The sequence below is a fragment of the Myxine glutinosa genome, chromosome 3 (genome assembly GCF_964187855.1).
Source record: "Myxine glutinosa chromosome 3, kmMyxGlut1.1, whole genome shotgun sequence".
Lineage (NCBI taxonomy): Eukaryota > Metazoa > Chordata > Myxini > Myxiniformes > Myxinidae > Myxine > Myxine glutinosa.
In genome coordinates, this window is record NC_136263.1 from 45254215 (window position 1) to 45269821 (window position 15607).

The 15607-nt window shown below is 43.6% G+C and overlaps 1 protein-coding gene across 2 annotated transcripts in view; it reads right to left on the reverse strand.

The window, feature by feature from the left end:
* Positions 1-2973: 2973 nt before the first annotated feature.
* LOC137424247 (astacin-like metalloendopeptidase) overlaps positions 2974-15607 on the reverse strand; it is a 44635-nt gene continuing 32001 nt past the window's right edge. Inside the window, exons 12-13 of one of the 2 annotated variants that reach the window (XM_078773976.1) lie at positions 15016-15186; positions 2974-3892 (exon numbers count right to left, since the gene is read on the reverse strand). In XM_078773976.1, coding sequence (XP_078630102.1) covers positions 15052-15186 — 135 coding nt within the window. In that variant the 3' untranslated portion in view covers positions 2974-3892; positions 15016-15051. Of the gene's footprint in view, positions 3893-12846; positions 15187-15607 lie in introns of those variants that run through there. The other variant, XM_078773975.1, reaches the window with a different exon arrangement.

The following is a 15607-nucleotide window of genomic DNA, read 5'->3' on the forward strand; positions in this document are numbered from 1 at the left end:
AAGAGAGGGACTCATTGGTTGGATCAGGCACGGATGGCATCGGATGATGTCCATGAGGAAACTGTGCAGCTTGAGTACAAAAAAATGCTCCACCCGACATTTTCTCCTCTTGGCTTCCTCTCTCGGTTTCTGGATCTGGAAGTGAACGGTTGCCGATAAGCTCTCTTGCGGTGGGACAGTCTCAACGAACGGCCGAAGTTTACGAGCTCTTGGCTGTGGGGTTTGGTGGTGAATGGCCGTGTTCCGACATTATCATCGTGATCGTGAGGAGGAGCGAACTGCGGACCAAGGCCTGCGTTTCCCGTGAGGAAACTGTGCACGGAGGCCTGTGCTATTCCCGCCAAGGACGCGGGCGTTTTGACGATTCCCGAGGGGGTTCAGGAGATGCTCAGAGCTAAGTACCTAAAGACAAACACGCTTTATTTTCACCTTTATTTTTCCTTTAATGTGTATACAGGTCCGCATGTGTATATAGCGCTCCATTTAGGAATCTTATTTTATCGTGCATTCCTTGTTCGCCGGCATTTCTTCAATAAAGCCGGTATTTTTGTACATTTTAAATCCGTGTCGGTTGGCATTAATCATCGCAGGTTCGAAGATGTCTGGTGGGAACCGTGAAGGTAAGCTCTTCGCCCTCCCCCACGCGCGAATTCTCCGCTATATTTTTGACTGAACACCTCAGAGTTAAAGCTCGTTTGGTCATCTGTCGCCCTGCGGTGTTCACTACAGGGTAGACACACGACAGTATGTTCCCCATGTTTTGACTGTAAAATTGTCTTTTGGAATAAACGACACGTTACATGGTTTGGCAGCCTTGAATAATTGAATGAAAATCTTTTTAAAATTCTATCGTTTGAACCACTTCATTGATCGTCGTGAAACTTTAAAGTAATATAGAAGCCCTGAAGTGGAATACGTGTATTAAATTTCAACATGATTGGTTGTACAGTTTGGCAGCCACAATATGTCATTCTTTGAAGAAGAAGAAACTCCACATATTTTCTTCTCCAGCCTTGTGACTTTACAGCACATGATATCGATGATGTACTGTTTGAACTCAGTGGCATCCTGTCTATTAATTATGTACGTCTATTAATTATGTTCTATCGGAATGTACCTTTCGACAATTTCGACTGCTGAGACCCATTAGATTAGACCTTTGAAGGAACTTTAAGACTCCCAAAACACCTAAGGCCCCTATGACCACCAAAACACAAAAATACCCCGAAGATCCTTAAATACCACAAATAACCAGAAGATCTCGTGGACCCAAAACACCAAAAATACCCTGAGGACTGAAAACGCCCCAATGACACAAAAGACCAAGAGGAACCAAAAGGCCCAAAATACCCAAAACACCCCAATGACACAAAAGACACTAAGGACCCAAAAGACCCTGACGATTCAAAAGACCCAAAAGACCATGAGGACCTGTCATTAGAAAAAAAATACATACAATACTGAATTCAGTGTTATAAAGAGGACGTCATAATCGTCATATGTCACGCGTGTCTGATACCTATATATTAATTACCTACGTCTATTAATTATGTACTATCGGAATGTACCTTTCGACACTGGACTGCTGAGACCCATTGGACCTTTAAGACCCCCAAGACCCTTAAGACCACCAATAACCAAAAATACCCAAAAGACCACCAAATACCACGAAGAACCAGATGAATCCAAGGACCCAAAAGACCCCAAGGACCCCTAATTGAAGAAAATTTTTAAACACAAAATCCTGAATTCAGTGTTATAAAGAGGACGTCATGTGTCATGCGGGTCCGATGACAGCGGGGTTGAATCAAAACGGAAATGCGGAGGAAACCGGTCATCATTGCCAGCAGTTATAAAGTGGCGGTTCTAGTTTCAACCGTTTCTGCTCTGCCAATGTGATCATATCTGTAATGATATGATCATCCAGAATCAAGGCCAACGTATAATCTGAAGAACAAGCATTCTGAGTATTGCGCTGCAATACATGTCCCCTACAAAAGTTCAAAGTGCCATAACTTTGTCAAAAATGATCGAATATGCAAATTTATGCACGGTTGATGCTGGTTGTCAAACTTGATCTGAGGTATGCTGAGACACGTGTGTCACGCCTCGCCTCGTTGATAAGCCCGCGAGGTCGCTCCGTGGAGCGGCCTGCACGTATTGCACTGTGTGAATTATATAATTACCAACTCACGGTCTGAGGTACGAGCGATTCAAGAGATATCCATTAAAAAAAAAAAATAATTCCTTTAATTAACGATATCTGCCAAACCACGTGACCTATCGCAAATTCCAAAAGGACATTTTAGTAGACTGACATGCTGAACAGATCTGTAAAGTTTCCCCTCGATTGGATCAAAAATGAGGGAGGGGCTCGGTTTTAAAGGTTCATGCTTAAAAACGTCATAACTCTGAAACCATGTGATGCATGACATCATGCTCGCTGACTTTTTTGTTCGTCATGCGTATGTGATTCTGTCTGCAAAGTTTGGCCTCGATCTGTTCAGCCGTTGCAGAGAAAAAGGGGTTTTCGTGTTGTCACGAAAAACAATATGGCGGCCGAACCACGTGACCCGTGACATCATAATTACCATTAAAATATTATACAGAACAAGTCCCTCCTACGGTGAAAATTTGATCTCAATCGGTCCAATTATTGCAGAGAACATGCTTTTAAAAAGAAATTAAAACTTAAAATGGCACTGAGTTAAAGATCATCAAAATTATCAGAATTACTAAAGTTCAAAATGCCATAACTTTGTCGTAAATGATCGAAACGTCGTGAAGTTCGAACTTGATCTGTAACTTATCATGAGGAAACCATGTGCCAAGTTTGAAATCATTAGCATTAAGCGTGTAGAAAAAAAGTCCGGAAAGCTGTTCTTTGCGTGACGGACGGACTGACGGACTGACAGATGGAGGGACGGCATGCAAACATATAGTCCCCTCCGGTGTACACCGGTAGGGGACTAATAACTTTTCCAAGTTTTATTTTTGTACAAAAAATCCTCCATTGAAAGATTTCACTCAAATATACCACATTCCCAACAGTGTCAGGCCAATTATGGATTTTATTATCCCAAACCCAATCCCACACCTCATGACAAACCATAAACAGAGCAACATGATAATCATTACCAGCAGGTTAACTCGGTGAGTATTGTGATCGTACCAGAGTGATTCCTCATTAACTCTTTAATAAAGTAAATCCATATATAATGGGGCAAGTGTATGTATGTATTGAAACGGAAAACCAAATACTACATTGGAGTAATCAGAAGGAACCCGAATAAGCAAAGAGCAAAGATGGCGTCATCAGGAGGAACATGGATAGGATTCGGGTTTCAGCCGCTACTCCACAACCCTCAAACCCATCCAGGCGCAGCCAAGTGAACCTTCCAGAAAAATCTCAGCAAGCAAATTCACTTCTCCTTGGACAGATAGATGAAGAAAGAGTGAAAGAAAGAACAGCAAAAAATACAATGAACAAGCATTCTGAGTATTGCGCTGCAATTCATGTCCCCTACCGGCAGTCTGTCGTCCGGAAAACTTTTGGGGAAATTACCAAAGGGTTATTTATCCACAGGTTCTGAATCGTTCCCAATCGCTAATTACCTCAGGACGGGCTCACCTGTGATTCGCACTCGGGACTTAGATTTATACACCTTGCAGATAGGTCAGCAGAAGCACGAGAAAATAAGTTGTTGATAAAGAACCTTTCGTGTCGCTAAATATCAGTAATTTATTATATTTTCCGGTTCACGATCAATGATCGATGTGTATATATATGTTGCTCGGCTTGGCTCTGCCCCTCCGGAAAGCGCGTGCTGTGTCGCGCTGTTGACGTTCGCGAGACGAGGCTGAGGGCGCGCGGTGCGGCTTGAGGAGAACACTAGAATAAACAAGAGATATCCATTTAAAAAATTTTTTCGTTTAATTAGCGATATCTGCCAAACCACGTGCCCTATCGCAAATTCCAAAAGGACATTTTAGTAAACTGACATGCTGAACAGATCTGTGAAGTTTCCCCTCGATTGAATCAAAAATGAGGGAGCGGCTCGGTTTTAAAGGTTCATGCTTAAAAACGTCATAACTCTGAAACCATGTGACGCATGACGTCATGCTCGCTGACATTTTTGTTCGTCTTGGGTATGCGATTCTGCCTGCAAAGTTTGGCCTCGATCTGTTCAGCCGTTGCAGAGAAAAGGGGGTTTTCGTGTTTTCACGAAAAACAATATGGCGGCCGAACCACGTGACCTGTGACGTCATAATTACCATTAAAATATTCTACAGACCGAGTACCTCCTATGATGAAAATTTGATCTCAATCGGTCCTATTATTGCAGAGAAATTGGTAAGGTAATTAAAACTTAAAATGGCACTGAGTTAGGGTTCATCAGAATTATCAGAATTCCCAAAGTTCAAAGTGCCATAACTTCGTTAAAAATAATCAAAACGTCGTGAAGTTCGAACTTGATCTGTAACTTATCATGTGGAAACCATGTGCCAAGTTTGAAATCATTAGCATTAAGCGTTTAGAAAAAAATTCCGGAAAACTGTTCTTTGCGTGACGGACTGACAGACGGAGGGACACCGTGCAAACCTATAGTCCCCTCCGGTGTACACCGGTAGGGGACTAATAAGGAGAAATGTGAAAAAGTAGAAAGAAATGTGAAAGAAACAAAGATCCCTAAGTCCGAGCCCGATCTCCTTCTCTTAACTCCGAGCCCTAACTCCTCACCTTAACTCCTCACCTTAACTCTTCACCTTAATGCCTCACCTTAACTCCTCACCCTAACACTTAGCCCTAACACCTAGCCCTAGCTCCTTGCCCTAACTCCTAGCCCGAAAAAGATGTTGGGAAGAAGCCAGATAGATAGATTTCAGCATTACTTCCTCAGGCAAAAACGCAGCAACAGTTACAAGCTACCAGAGGTCCATACATACAGTCACGTGAAAAAGTAAGTACATTCCATGTAAAGTTTTGACTTTTTCAACATATTTCAACATACAGCTATTTGATCTTCATTTCAACAATATTGATAGATAAAGGTGATATAATATAACAAATATCATGAAACATTTACATTTTGTAGTCCATTGTATAATTTAAATAAACAAAAATGCAAATTTCGCATGTGGAAAAAGTAAGTACAACCCATGAAATGTTTTTAAAAATCTTTTTAACATATGTGGACATATCAATATTTGATCTTCATTTAAACAGTATCTATAGATAAAGGTGATCTAATTGAACAAAAAACAATGAAAAATTGACTTTGCAATAATTTATTCAACAAAAAATTAACAGAGATGCCATTTCCTTCTGTGGAAAAAGTAAGCACGGTACACCCATGGCTCTAATAGGTGGTATTGCCCCCTTTGGCAGAAACAACCTCAAGTAGGCGTTTCTTATAACTGTCTACCAGTCTCTGACATCGACTGGGAGAAATTTTTGCCCACTCCTCCATGCAGAATTCTTTCAGCTGTGTGATGTTTGAGGGGTTTCTTGCATGCACAGCTCGTTTCAAATCCCCCCACAACATCTCGATGGGATTTAGATCCGGGCTTTGACTTGGCCATTCCAGAACCTCCATTTCTTTCTTTTCAGCCATTCCTTGGTGGATGTACTGGTATGTTTAGGGTCATTGTCATGTTGCAAGGTCAACCTCCGGTTGAGCTTCAACTTTCCGACAGATGGCCTCACATTATCCTCAAGCACCCTCTTCATTCAAACAACCATTCTTCAAACAATGAAGAATTCATAGTGGATTCTATGATGGTGAGCTGCCCAGGCCCTGATGTAGCAAAGCTGCCCCAAACCATAATATTTCCACCACCATGCTTTACAGTTGGTGTCAGGTTCTTGTGGTCAAATGCTGTCTTTAGTTTTTGCCAAACATGTCTTCGGGTACTGTGGCCAAATAGCTCTACCTTTGACTCATCTGTCCAGAGCACATTGTTCCAGAAGTGCTGGTCTTTGCCGAGGTGTTCATTGGCAAACTTTAGTCTTGCCCTGATGTTCTTTCTGGACAGCAAAGGTTTCCTCCTGGCACACCTCCCATGTAGATCAAATTTGTGCAGCCTCTTTCTGATGGTAGACTCGTGCACTTTGACATCAACAGTGGCAAGAGCTACCTGTCGGTCCTGTGATGACATTCTGGGGGTTTTAGAGACTTCTTTCAGCATCTTGCGGTCTCGGGCTGAACTTGCTGGGGCGGCCTGGCCTGAACAAGTTGGCAGTTGTTTGGAATCTTCTCCACTTGCAGATGATCTTCCAGACAGTCGAATGATTGATTTCAAATTGTTTGGAGATCTTTTTAAATCCGTTCCCAGACTCGTAGGCATCTATAACCTTCTTTCTGAAGGCCTCAGAGAGCTCTTTTGATCTCGGCATGGTGACGCCGCACACTTCAACAACAAAGAGCAAACCAAACTAAATGTCTGAGGTTTAAACAAGACAGGTTCCTCCAAGATCCTCTCTAACGATGTTCTAATCATTTGCACCTGAGCTGGTGCACCTGATTCTAATTTTAGGTATTTGTAGTGATAAATGTCGGGATGTACTTACTTTTTCCACATGCGAAATTTGCATTTATGTTTATTAAAATTATACAATGGACTACAAAATGTAAATGTTTCATGATATTTGTTATATTATATCACCTTTATCTATCAATATTGTTGAAATGAAGATCAAATAGCTGTATGTTGAAATATGTTGAAAAAGTCAAAACTTTACATGGGGTGCACTTACTTTTTCACATGACTATGTATGTGTGTATGTATGTGTGCAATATGCATGTATGTATGTATGTAATATGCATGTGAGTATGTATGTAATATGCATGTAGGTATGTATGTAATATGCATGTATGTATGTAATATGTATGTATGTAATATGTATGTATGTGATACGTATGTAATGTGCATTTATATATGTATGTAATATGATTGTATGTATGTATGCAATCTGTATTATGTGGTATGCATGTATGCAGTGTGTACGTATGTACATGGCCATGGTTCACATTAGAACCATGGCCATGTGGTGGGTTGGGTACTCCGTTCATATCTAGAATGACGTTTCACATTAGAACCATGGCCATGTGGTGGGTTGGGTACTCCGTTCGTATCTAGAATGATGTTTCACATAAGAACCATGGCCATGTGGTGGGTTGGGTACTCCGTTCATATCTAGAATGATGTTTCACATAAGAACCATGGCCATGTGGTGGGTTGGGTACTCCGTTCATGTCTAGAAGGATGTTTCACATAAGAACCATGGCCATGTGGTGGGTTGGGTACTCCATTCGTATCTAGAATGATGCTTCACATTAGCACCATGGCCATGTGGTGGGTTGGGTACTCCGTTCGTATCGAGAATGATGTTTCACATTAGCACCATGGCCATGTGGTGGGTTGGGTACTCCGTTAGTATTGTTACGGGGTCCTCCCCTATCCCCTGGTCTCGGTAAACCTCCGAACCCCGAGAGGGTCCCCGGCAGAAAGATATGCTATCCATGGTTGAAATCAATCAATAATGAAACCCTCAATGAAACCATCAAATGAAACAATCAAATCAATAATGAAACCACACCAAGGGTTATGAACAAACAATAATATATTATAAATCACACCGGAATCACGACACAAATAATAATAGCAATTCACCCTACAATCACAATCACTCTTCTCTTCTCTCTTCTGCTTTCCTTTCCCCTGCTTTTAATCTTTCCTGGAGTTCTCATTCCTGTTCTGCTCTTTCCTTTTCTGCTTTCGTTTCCTCTGCTTTTAACCTTTCCTGGAGTTCTCGTTCCACTCTCCTTTCCTCTGCTTGTTTCTGTTCTCTTCTCTCTTCTGCTTTCCTTTCCTCTGCTTTTAACCTTTCCTGGAGTTCTCGTTCCTGTGCCGCTCTTCTTTCCTCGCTCTGCAATTGCAACTCCAGTTTCCGGAGCTCCACCTCTTCTGGTTCCTCGGGTAACCAATCCCGGGCTACCTCTTCCCATGTTCATAATCCCACCATAGATTGTATCACCACTGTCTGCATCTCTGCCTTCCTCATATTAGTTCAGACATCCAAGCTAAAATGTTTGGCCAATTTCAAGAGGTCCGATTTTACTGACGCTCTGAACTGTGCTTCACTAGGGGTCACTGTAAACTTCTCTGCGTCAAACTCCATGGTGACTACTGTTAACACCTGTTAACCTTCACACAAGAAGTAGAAAAAAAAAAAGATGTTGTTTGGAAAAATTTGGGAATGTTGGAAAAAGTTTGAAATTTGGGAATTCTGGGAATGTTAGGGAATTCTTTCCCGGACTAAATTTAGGAAATTTTATATCCCGGACGCAGACCCAATTTCGAGCCCACAAATATCAATTGGACGAGCCCCCAATTTCTGTGACGGGGTCCTCCCCATCCCCTGGTCTCGGTAAACCTCTGAACCCCGAGAGGGTCCCCGGCAGAAAGATACGTTATCCTTGGTTGAAATCAATCAATAATGAAACCCTCAATGAAACAAGCAAATGAAACAAGCAAATCAATAATGAAACCACACCAAGGGTTATGAACAAACAATAATATATTATAAATCACACCGGAATCACGACACAAATAATAATAGCAATTCACCCTACAATCACTATCTTAAGATGGTACCACCTCATCTTGTCCTTTAACCCAAACCCACGGCACTCCCCCAATGTCTCTGCACCCCTCCAAGGCCAAGTCGATTCACTCCAGCGATCGTTGGATCAATGTCCGATCAAAATCAATTGAGGCGTGGACCATCGAAGCAACCCAGAGGTCACGTGGTCCAACACCCAGCAAAATAGCGGTGGAATGGAAAACCTCCCAAAGACGCGCTCCGACGTACACGTTTGCGGTTCAATCAGCGAGTCTCCTTATAATCCTCCAAAAGCCACTTTCTGGCACAGCCGTCCCCGGCAACCCACCGGGGAATAATGCCCGGCCGATGCGACAAAAACCTTTTCACTGAAGGCAGCGCGCATGGCGAAATGGCGGACGGCTTTCACTCGAGTCGGGGCTTCGAGGCAAGGATACTCCGGAACCTCAATGCAAATACCCGACTGCCCAGGCTCCACAGCACTCCGGCGATATCACCTATCGCACGAACTTCCTTTCAAGGACTCAAAGTTCACTCGCACTGTACGCTCGACTGCTTGGTACGGAGCTTCAACCAAGATCGTCTTTTTCTTCTCTCCACGCCTCTTCCTCTTCTTCGCTCGACCTCTTCCGGTGCACTGTCCGATTTCCGGCATCATTTTTATCATGACCGCTTTTAAACCTTTTAACCACAATAACTCTTTCCCTTAAACCACAATAACCATAATACTGAGAACCAACAATAATAATAATAACAACAATAAATTAGTGCCGAATCCGTAACACTTCCCCCCCCCCCCCCCTTCCCCCTCAAGAAAGAAAGTTTGAACACAGCGAAAACTTTCTTTGTCGGCAAATTCTTGAAACCAACAAAAGTAAACTCACCACCCACATCAGCAATTCCCATGGGCAACAATAATCAATATTTCCCCCCAAAAAAGCAACAAAACTTCGAACAACTTACATAGATTTCCAAAGTTAATTCACTCTGGACAAAGCATTAGCAACGACATTGTCCCTGCCCTTTACATGTTCAATTTCCAAGTTACCCCTGCAAAGCCAAACTCCATCTCATCAACCTCTGATTTTTACTTTTAGTTTCTTTTGAATGAAGGTTAAGGGGTTGATCAAAAATCCAAAGTCAAGCAAATCGGTCGCACTTTTTCTGGGAGGCCGAGCTGAGGGCCAGGTTCCATGGTGGTTGGGTGGTGAGGCCTGGACATATTCACCACATGGACGCCTTTAGGAACGTGGAGTTCACGGTTAGTCCATGCAGGAAAGTTCACTACATGGACGCCTTTACGAACGTGGAGTTCACGGTTAATCCGTGTCGGAAAGTTCACTGCATGGACGCCTTTAGGAACGCGGCGTTCACGGTTGATCCGTGGAGGAATCTTGGCTTGGCTGCTCCGCAGCATTCAGTGCTTCAACTCTTTCTAACTTTCCTAACAATCCCGGTTGGACCACTTGTCACGGTAGTCACATGAATAGCGGTCTCCTTCTCGGCCACTGCTCTGATAATCCTTCCTTCGGGAGCTGCCATAACTCTGGAAGCCTCCATAATAATATCGATTGTGGCCACCACCACTACTACTCCGTGGTCCTCCTCTGTAGCCCCCTCGACACCTAGGAAATGCCTTCCCTACTGTTATGGTCCGACCTTCCAACTCCTTGTTATTCAGATCCTTTTCTGCCACTCTGACGTCCTTTGAGTTTTCAAACGTGACAAAGCCAAACCCTCTGGACTTTTATGTCTCCTTGTCTTTTATCAGCAGCACTTCCAAGAGTGGTCCATATTTGCTGAAGGCAGACTCCAGAACATCTTCCTTTGTTTTGAAGTTCAGTCCCCCTACAAATAACTTGCTAAATTTGTCGCCATCCCCAACTAGTGTGGTGTTATTTTCCCTACTGGGCTTTTTAACAACCATCGGGTTACCATAAACTTGACCACCGGCCAAATCATTCCCGATAACCACAGATACTCCCTCTACAGGAAGAGTGGCTTGTAAACCTACGGTGACCGGTCCTGACACCAAATCTGACTCCAAATGGATGGCATGAAATGGAGCTCTAACACAGCCGCCAATCCCCTGTAAACGAACAATATCACCAGTTGCCGTCTCCTCTGACAAGGGCAAAATGCCTTCAAGCATCAAAGATTGATGTGCTCCTGTGTCCCTCAATACGCTAACCGGTTTCTGGTTGGTCGAGTCTCCATCCAGCGACATAAACCCCTCTGAAATAAATGGTTGGTAACTCTTTTGAGGGCGATTTCTCACATTGGCCATTGCATTCGGAGTTGTACTAGTCAAACTCCGCTCCTGATTTTCCTTTCCCAGAGCATAACAGTGGGACATCAAGTGTCCAGTTTTATGGCAAAAAGCGCAAGTAGGCCCGGAGGAGAACCTCATGGTTTGTCTCGAGCCCCCCGGAGGATAAGTCTGCCTTGGAACTGGTGTCTTCAGATTTCTAGGAGTCGTGGTATCAGAGTGGTCCTCATAGTCATCGCGAGGTCGCCCCCATGAAGTTTCGTTCTCCGCCCCTGATGTACCATAGCTCCCCTGGCTAGGTCTAGGCGAGAAGTTAGGTTTGTGGAACCCCATCCTGTGGGTTAAGGCAGAGTCATCAGCCATGTTTGCTGCCTCATACAACTTTGGTACTTTCCTTTCCTCCAGATGTACTTTAATGTCCTCATGGACACACTGTTGGAATTCCTCCACCAGGATCAATTGTCGCAATAGTTCGAAGTCTTTCCCAACTCCTTTTGAATCACACCACCTATCAAACATGGTTTCTTTCAATCTGGCAAACTCCACATGGGTCTCACTCTCCCTCCTCCTGGCATTCCGGAATTTTTGCCGGTAAGCTTCCGGGACCAATTCATAGGCTTTGAGAATGTGTTTCTTCAATACCTCATAATCTGCACATTGGTCAATCGGTAAAGTCGAACAAATATCTTGAGCTTTACCCACCAGAACACTTTGCACTAGTATGGACCAGTACTCCTCAGGCCAGTTTAACAGTCGAGCCACTTTCTCGAAGTGTGGAAAAAACTTGGCTACCTCCTTTTCATTGAAGGGTGGAACAAGCCTCACATGTCTGCCAACATCCCAGGTGTTCTGGCTAGGTGTCGAACCAGTCAGCAGGGATGGTACCTCTCCCCGTTCTCTCCTTAACTCCAGCTCCTTGACTTTAATTTCCTGCTGACGCGCCAATTCACGGTCTTTTAACTCCCTGTCGGCTTTTCTCTCCTCTGCTTCGAGTTCTTTTGCAGCTCTCCTTTCCTCTGCTTGTTCCTTTTCTCTTCTTTCCTGGAGTTCTCTTTCCACTCTCCTTTCCTCTGCTTGTTTCTCTTCTCTTCTCTCTTCTGCTTTCCTTCCCTCTGCTTTTAATCTTTCCTGGAGTTCTCGTTCCTGTTCTGCTCTTTCCTTTTCTGCTTTCCTTTCCTCTGCTTTTAACCTTTCCTGGAGTTCTCGTTCCATTCTCCTTTCCTCTGGTTGTTTCTCTTCTCTTCTCTCTTCTGCTTTCCTTTCCTCTGCTTTTAACCTTTCCTGGAGTTCTCGTTCCTGTGCGGCTCTTCTTTCCTCGCTCTGCAATTGCAACTCCAGTTTCGGGAGCTCCACCTCTTCTGGTTCCTCGGGTAACCAATCCCAGGCAACCTCTTCCCATGTTCCTAATCCCACCATAGATTGTATCACCACTGTCTGCATCTCTGCCTTCCTCATATTAGTTCGGACATCCAAGCTAAAATGTTTGGCCAATTTCAAGAGGTCCGATTTTACTAACGCTCTGAACTGTGCTTCACTAGGGGTCACTGTAAACTTCTCTGCGGCAAACTCCATGGTGACTACTGTTAAGACCTGTTAACCTTCACACAAGAAAAAAAAAAAATTGGGTTGTTTGGAAAAATTTTGGAATGTTGGAAAAAGTTGGAAATTTGGGAATTCTGGGAATGTTAGGGAATTCTTTCCCGGACTAAATTTAGGAAATTTTATATCCCGGACGCAGACCCAATTTTGAGCCCACAAATATCAATTGGACGAGCCCCCAATTTCTGTTAAGGGGCCTCCCCTATCCCCTTGTCTCGGTAAACCTCCGAACCCCAAGAGGGTCCCCGGCAGAAAGATATGTTATCCTTGGTTGAAATCTATCAATAAAATGAAACCCTCAATGAAACCATCAAATGAAACAAGCAAATCAATAATGAAACCACACCAAGGGTTATGAACAAACAATAATATATTATAAATCACACCGGAATCACGACACAAATAATAATAGCAATTCACCCTACAATCACTATCTTAAGATGGTACCACCTCATCTTGTCCTTTAACCCAAACCCAAGGCATTTCCCCAATGTCTCTGCACCCCTCCAAGGCGAAGTCGATTCGCTCCAGCGATCGTTGGATCAATGTCCGATCAAAATCAATTGAGGCGTGGACCATCGAAGCAACCCAGAGGTCACGTGGTCCAACACCCAGCAAAATAGCGGTGGAATGGAAAACCTCCCAAAGACGTGCTCCGACGTACACATTTGCGGTTCAATCAGCGAGTCTCCTTATAATCCTTCAAAACCCACTTTCTGGCACAGCCGTCCCCGGCAACCCACTGGGGAATAATGCCCGGCCGACGCGACAAAAACCTTTTCACTGAAGGCAGCGCGCGTGGCGAAATGGCGGACGGCTTTCACTCGAGCCGGGGCTTCGAGGCAAGGATACACCGGAACCTCAATGCAGATACCCGACTATGCAGGCTCCACAGCACTCCGGCGATATCACCTATTGCACGAACTTCCTTTCAAGGACTCAAAGTTCACTCGCACTGTATGCTCGACCGCTTGGTCCAGAGCTTCAACCAAGATCGTCTTTTTACTTCTCTCCATGCCTCTTCCTCTTCTTCGCTTGACCTCTTCCGGTGCACTATCCGATTTCAGGCATCATTTTTATCATGAGCGCTTTTAAACCTTTTAACCACAATAACCCTTTTCCTTAAACCACAATAACCATAATACTGAGAACCAACAATAATAATAATAACAACAATAATTAGTGCCGAATCCGTAACAGTATCTAGAATGATGTTTCACATTATAACCATGGCCATGTGGTGGGTTGGGTACTCCGTTCTATATGGAATGATGTTTCACATTAGAACCACGGTTGTGGTGGGTTGGGTACTCCGTTCGTATCTAGAATGATGTTTCACATTAGAACCATGGCCATGTGGTGGGTTGGGTACTCCGTTCGTATCTAGAATGATGTTTCACATTAGAACCACGGTTGTGGTGGGTTGGGTACTCCGTTCGTATCTAGAATGATGTTTCACATTATAACCATGGCCATGTGGTGGGTTGGGTACTCTGTTCGTATCTAGAATGATGTTTCACATAAGAACCATGGCCATGTGGTGGATTGGGTACTCCGTTCTATAAAGAATGATGTTTCACATTATAACCATGGCCATGTGGTGGATTGGGTACTCCGTTCGTATCTAGAATGATGTTTCACATTAGAACCACGGCCATGTGGTGGATTGGGTACTCCGTTCGTATCTAGAATGATGTTTCACATTATAACCATGGCCATGTGGTGGGTTCAGTACTCCGTTCGTATCTAGAATGATGTTTCACATTAGAACCACGGCCATGTGGTGGATTGGGTACTCCGTTCGTATCTAGAATAATGTTTCACATTATAACCATGGCCATGTGGTGGATTGGGTACTCCGTTCGTATCTAGAATGATGTTTCACATTAGAACCACGGCCATGTGGTGGATTGGGTACTCCGTTCGTATCTAGAATGATGTTTCACATTATAACCATGGCCATGTGGTGGGTTGGGTACTCCGTTCTATATCGAATGATGTTTCACATTATAACCACGGCCATGTTTCATACTTAAAACGTTGTGAGGATGAAAGTTCAAGGATTTCAAGTGACAGAGGTCATGGGGTCAAATCTGTCTCACTTCCTAAATCATTATGTCCCGGTTCACATTAAGAGTTTTATATAAATTTAGCACTTTAGTGGAGTTTTTAAAATTTGTAAAAGCTCATATGTAGCTTCCTGTTTCAAATATTCACCTGTTTTATCTCAAGGTAAAATCTTTGTTTTCACAACACATTCTGTGGCATGGAGAAGTCACAAACATTCAGCTCCATTCTTGTTGTTGACGATGTTAAGGGAACTTTTGTTAGTGTCTCACACTGCTGTTGATTAAGTTGATATAAATGATAAAATGGTAACACAGAGTGTGGAAACAATGAAGGAAACACCATGGGAGGGAAAATGTTAAATGGAGATACCTGTGAAAGGAATGACAGATATCAGGTGTAATACACTAGGACAGCAAATAAAGGAGGTGACACTAATGGAGCAAATAGAAACCTGAAGAATGAACCAGCCAATGAGGATCCAGCTACACTAGGTGTACAGTGACGCGTGAGAGGCTCGGAAGCCGGTCCCCCGAAGGCTGAAGTCTGAGTGGAAATATACAAGAAGGGCGGAGCCAGTGGACGTCACAGGGGGTGGAGCCGTCCAACCACAAAACTTGCCCAGCTGGTGAGGAGAAGGAGAGGCCTTAATTACAGTGTATGAGAGGGTAGGGGGAGGGGGGGGGGGGGGGGGAGAAATAACGATAACATCAAAAGGAAATTGTGAAGAGTTTTAAGGTGGAATATAAAAAGTAATAATTATTTTATGACATGATGGGCATGTAAGAGTATGATGAGAACCTGAAATCAGCTTAATAAATGGATAAAACATGCAGAACATCTTTCACGTCATCCATATGAGTTATATAATCAGGAGGAAGTTTCTGATTCATACCACAGGATGGCGAAGAGGTATCACACTTGTTTTTGAGCTGTCTAGCCTGGGTTTCATTATCGGCCTGACTATAAACTGCTGCATTGGTGATTGGCAGGGAGTGATGATACACGTATCACAAAGTGCATCATCCTTCGGAGGTACGTTCAAC